Source organism: Eurypyga helias, unplaced genomic scaffold, assembly GCF_000690775.1.
Source record: "Eurypyga helias isolate BGI_N326 unplaced genomic scaffold, ASM69077v1 scaffold16737, whole genome shotgun sequence".
Taxonomy (NCBI): Eukaryota; Metazoa; Chordata; class Aves; order Eurypygiformes; family Eurypygidae; genus Eurypyga; species Eurypyga helias.
Genome location: NW_010262451.1, coordinates 361 through 5,319, shown reverse-complemented (window position 1 = coordinate 5,319; position 4,959 = coordinate 361). Strand labels below are relative to the sequence as shown.

The following is a 4,959-nucleotide window of genomic DNA, read 5'->3' as shown; positions in this document are numbered from 1 at the left end:
CCAGGGAGTGGCTGCATCACCCCCCCCCATCCAGCCTAGTGCTGGGCACTTCTGAAACAGAGGGAAGAAAATTCATGGGTGGGAGAAAACTACCCCAAAACCAGGGGGTCTGGGGCACAAAGCATCCCCGCATCACTCACCTGCCCAAAGGGACTCTCCCAGGCTGCTCCAGCTCCCGGCGAGGGCTGGAGCCCGGTGGGTGACCCGAGCCCTCTGGCAAGGGGGTGGCAGGAGCTCGGGTGTCGGGGGCTACACGGGACCCCCAGGCGACTGGGGGCAGGGGGCTCTGGGAGCGGCTGACCAGCAGTTTGGGCTGGGGCTGGCCCCGGGCCTTCGGGGCCGGACACAGCCAGATCTCGTGCTGCACTTGCTGCTGGGAGCTCCTGGTTTTCCTGGCTTGTTTGTGAGGCGCACCCCTGTCCATTGCACCCACCCTCGGATGCAGCCCACCCAGGCGTTGCTCAGCATCCAGCCCCGCTGGGGATGCTGGTGCAGACCTGTGCTCCCCACAAAGGGGCTCTTGGGGTCCGGCTCCATCCCCAAGGCTGCCGTGACCTCTAGTGGCCACCAAAACCGAAGAGTCCCCAGAAACAGCCATCCCCCACCAAAGCGACCAGGCAGGACAGTAACGAAGCCTCCGGCTCCTGCAAACGGCCCCAGAAGCAGCGAGACCCACGACAGACCCCCACCACCACCCCAGCCACGGGGCAGAGCCATGGGGTTTGGGGACGCAGGGACTCACAGAGCGAGGTGCAGCGGCATGGGTCGTGCTTGTCCAGGTAGTGCTCCAGTGTGTCCCAGCCGCCCCCGACCCGCACCATGACGTGCTCCCGCAGAATCTGCACAGGATGCCGTGTGCCGTGAGGCACCGAGAGGTGCCTGCAGTGCCCCCGGGGAACCCCCACCTCTGTGTAAGCAGCCTGGGGGTGGTACGCTCAGCTGGGCTCACCCAAAATGCCACCAGGTCTCCCAAAGGACAGCTTCATCCTTGGCTCAGCACCACCGAGGCAGGGAGGGTCTCAGCTCCCGCTGCCCTCCCAATAGGCATGTTTCATCACCCCAACGAGAGTGGGGAGCCTTTTGGAAAACCCCTCTCCACTGTCATGTGCTGAGCCCTTTGTCCCAGGCAGGGACAGAGCATCCCAGTGTTCCCATTGCTGGGTACAACCCAGCGCTGGCTCGGTGTGGGACAGCAGGTTTTGTCCCATAAACATGGATGGTCACATCCATGCAAACATGTACCGCAGGGCCCAGCTCTCCCGTTACCCTGTTTTGGGGATAACAGTCCAAAACCCCCCACATTGGCCCCATTGGGGGAATGGATCATGGAAGAGACTTTGTGACAGCAGAGCAGGATTCCTGGTGCCTGTGCCTCAAAAGTACAGGACAAAGCAGACTCACACGGACAAAGATGAGGGTGTCAGAGTCACCCACGCGGTATTTCCCTTCAGATATCTTGATCATGGGGAACTGGATGGGGCAGGTACAGCGGCTCACCAGGTGCGGTCCCTGTGGGCATCAGGAATGGGTCCTCACCAGGGCTCCTGGGAAAGGTCCTGGGGGGGGCATGCCCATGCCCATCCCCATCCTGCTCCATGCCCCTCCATACCATGTGGTCGAGGTTGTGGAGGTCCCGTGGTTTCCAGGGGGGCTGGGGCAGAGGAGTGCCTGCAGGTGGCAGGTCCAGCTCCTGGCGGAGCTCCTCCTCAATCTCCTCCTCCATCTGCACGAGGGTTGGGGCATGCATGCCGAAGCAGGCAGCCCGGCGTGCCAGCTCCAGCAGGCACAGCACGAAGTTCTTCTCATTCTTCCTCAGCACCAGGTCCTCCGTCTCGAACATCAGGACATCTGGGGCAGGGCAGGGCTGGGCTGAGTCAGGGCAGGCGCTCGGGGATGGGACAAAGGGGACGGGTGTCACAGGTGGAGTCAAAACCCGCCTGAGGGGATGTTATTCCCTGGAGCCAGACCACTGGGAATACGGCTGTGGCCAACAAGTGCTGGGATAAATTAACAGAGAAAGAGCCTTCCCCTTGGGCATCTAAGTGCAAAGGCACTACGGTTGTTCCATGGCATCCCAAAGCCACAGATCCAGTGGCTGGGTGCGCTGAGGATGGGTCACTCCATGCCCTTCCCAGGCAGAGTGACAGACCCTTTGCTCAGAGCCAGGACTGATCCTGGTGTCCTTACAGCTGGGATCATGCCGTGCAAGGGGTGCATAGTCCACCGTACGCCCTTTCCATTTCCACCACTCCAGCACATATTTGCACCCAAGCAAACACCCGCTGCGTGTCAGCACTCGGCAAAGCTGCTCCTGAGCCCAGAGGAGCTTGTGCAAGAAATCCCAGCTCAGGAATTTCTTGTGTTTGCAGTGCTGCCTGATGCCAGGGTGGCAACATCTTTGGAAGACACATGGGAAAGAACGTTGGATGATGCCAGGAGCAGTGGGAGAGGAATTGCATACAGGGACATGGGGCAGCTGGAGCCCAGTATCCTACCTTTAATGTCCATCTCCTTCCTGCACCACTGGATGAAGTTGGAGATGTTGTCCCTGGCCTGGAAGGTGCCCGGCTGTGCCGCGAGGTTGCAAGCGACGCCAGCGGCGGGCAGGCGGAGGTGACGGGCCATGCTGGGGCAGGCGCGGGCAAACTCCTCAGCTACGTGGGTGATGTTGTTGGCATGGGAGCAGAGCACAGCCCCTGTCTCCAGCGCCTCCACGAAGGTGCCCACCTCAATGTCTAGGTCGTACAGCTCCTTCAGCCACTCGGCCAAGTCTTCCTTCATGGCATAGAGGTACTGCTCGCTGGACTGGTAGGGGCGGATGCTCTGCACCGCAGTGCCTGGCGTCCCCATTTTGCCATAAGACTGGGAGGACACCAAGGGAAAGGGGTGGTGGGGACATGGGCAATGGGGACACAGGGGGCTGCACTGGGCCGTGTCCCCAGCCCACCTCCCCAGCAGTCACACTCACCCAGTGCCACTTGCTCTCTGCCACACGGGATGGTGACGCCGTCCTTGTGGTGCTGGGAGCCCTTCTTGGGGCTCAAGTCCAAGTCCAGTGCAGTGAGGAGAAAGGAAATCACCCTCCTGGGCAGTGGGTGTTTTGTTTCTTTCCCAAGTGCTGTGTCCTTCTCCTTGGTGACAAGGGACTGGCTGCAAACACTGCCTGTTAACCCTTCAGCACCACCTGCAGCCCTGCTCCTTCCCAGCTGTCCCAGGGGTGGATTTTCCACCGAGGTCCCCAGCTCTGGGGCAGGAGGGGGTTAGAGAGCAGCTCTTCAGCATCCCAAGTTGCTCACAACCCCAAAAAAGGGGGGATGTACCCCCTTTCTACCACTTCCATGGCAGAGGGGCTGACCTGGGGACCCTACAAGACACATCAACAGGGCTGGGTACTGCTGAATTGATAGACCTGAGGCAGCCCCATTTTTGCACCCATTTTGCAGGCTCAAACACTCAGCCGAGATGCCACAGCTGGCCATCCTGCTGCGAGCCCAAACATGCCATGGCAAGGGGCCCACCTGAGCAGGGCAGCCCCAGCATGGGGGACCCTGAGCATGGCTCCCCCCTCCCTGGGTGGAATGCCCAGAGGGATGGGGAAAGCCTGACCTCAGTGTGGGTCCGGTGTGAGGACCTCTAAACACAGCAGGGGGTGGTGCTCAGCGCAGGTCCTCACCCCCAGAGGGTGAGCAGGGGATGCTGCGCTAGAGTCCTCAAGGCTGCCAGCACTGGAAGAGCACCCCGGCACAGCACCCTAACACAGCAGGACCAGCCACAGCCCAGTGCCGAAACCACCGACCCAAAGCAGGGTACCCCGTGCCAGGGTCCGAGTCCTGAGAGGACCATCAGCCAAGCAGCAGCCCACCTGTGCACAGCCCCCGCATAGTGAGAATCACCCAATGTCTCAAAAAACCAAACATTTTAGGAAAGCTGAGGCCTGTCCTGGCCAGCACAGATGGCTGGCATTTGCTACCACCAAATTCAAACCTCGGGGACCTGACGCTCCCCCACCAGCTGCTGGAGATGACGGCCCCTTGCAAACCTGACTCGGTGCACAGGAGCCAGCGGCGTTTCCAGGGGAGCCTGCTTTGGGAAAGGAATGAGGAATATGCAGCCGACCTGTCCTGGTGAGCCTGCATGCACGGACATGTCTGTCTGTCCTGCTCACCCTCTCCTTTTCCCCTCCTCCCCCAGTAACTTTTAACAGTTCATCCAACTGTGGCAGAGGGGCACAGGACTCAGAAATACATTGATCCCGTCTCTTGCAGAGACAGAGCAGGGGACAGACACTTTCTCTGCACACAAGAAAGGCTGCCAGGTGAGCACAACCCTTATTAGACACCAGAGAACCTGCCCAGCCATCCCAAACCCATCAGAAAGCCAAGCTGCAATGCTCCTGCTGCCCTCGAGCTCCTGCAGCTCCTGCTGCCCTCTGTCCCACAGCGACACGGTCAGTGGCACAGCTCTACCTCCTCCCTCCCTTCACCCCAAAGAGGCCTCTGCACCAAACCCCTCTGCTTTCTCCTCTAAAACATCCCACAGAGTTGGTGTCTCCGGCTGGTGCCTCACCAGAGCGCTGGGATGTGAACGCAACCCAGCAAAGCACCCACAGGGAAAGGGGTCGCCATGGTGCCCTCCCAAGGGATGGGAGGGGAGAGGCAAAGAAGGGGGCTCTGATCACATGGTGGGGGCAAAGCTCAACACGGACCCGTGTTTTTCTCCAAATGTCTTTTCTTTGCACACGAGAGGAGCTATAGGGACCCCGGGGTGCTATAGAGGCCATAGGAGAACCCCCCCTCGCATGACACGCCCCCTAGAGGAGATATAGGGACTCCAGGTGTGCTATAGAGGCCACAGAAGACACCAACCTTGCATGCTGGAAGAGCTATAAGGACCCCCAGGGTGCTATAGAGGCCATAGGAGATGCCCCCTTGCACCCCAGATTAGCCACAGGGACCCCCG

At 60.3% G+C, this 4,959-nt stretch overlaps 1 protein-coding gene across 1 annotated transcript; it reads right to left on the bottom strand.

Moving 5' to 3' along the window:
• Positions 1 to 140: 140 nt before the first annotated feature.
• LOC104512675 (GAS2-like protein 2) lies at positions 141 to 2,850 on the bottom strand (the record flags this gene model as incomplete). Its single annotated transcript, XM_010155737.1, has 5 exons — positions 2,496 to 2,850; positions 1,610 to 1,848; positions 1,402 to 1,509; positions 739 to 839; positions 141 to 416 (listed from the first exon to the last, which is right to left on the bottom strand). Coding segments are annotated over exons 1-5 (1,079 nt in total), but the record flags the coding sequence as incomplete, so codon positions are not given.
• Positions 2,851 to 4,959: the final 2,109 nt, after the last annotated feature.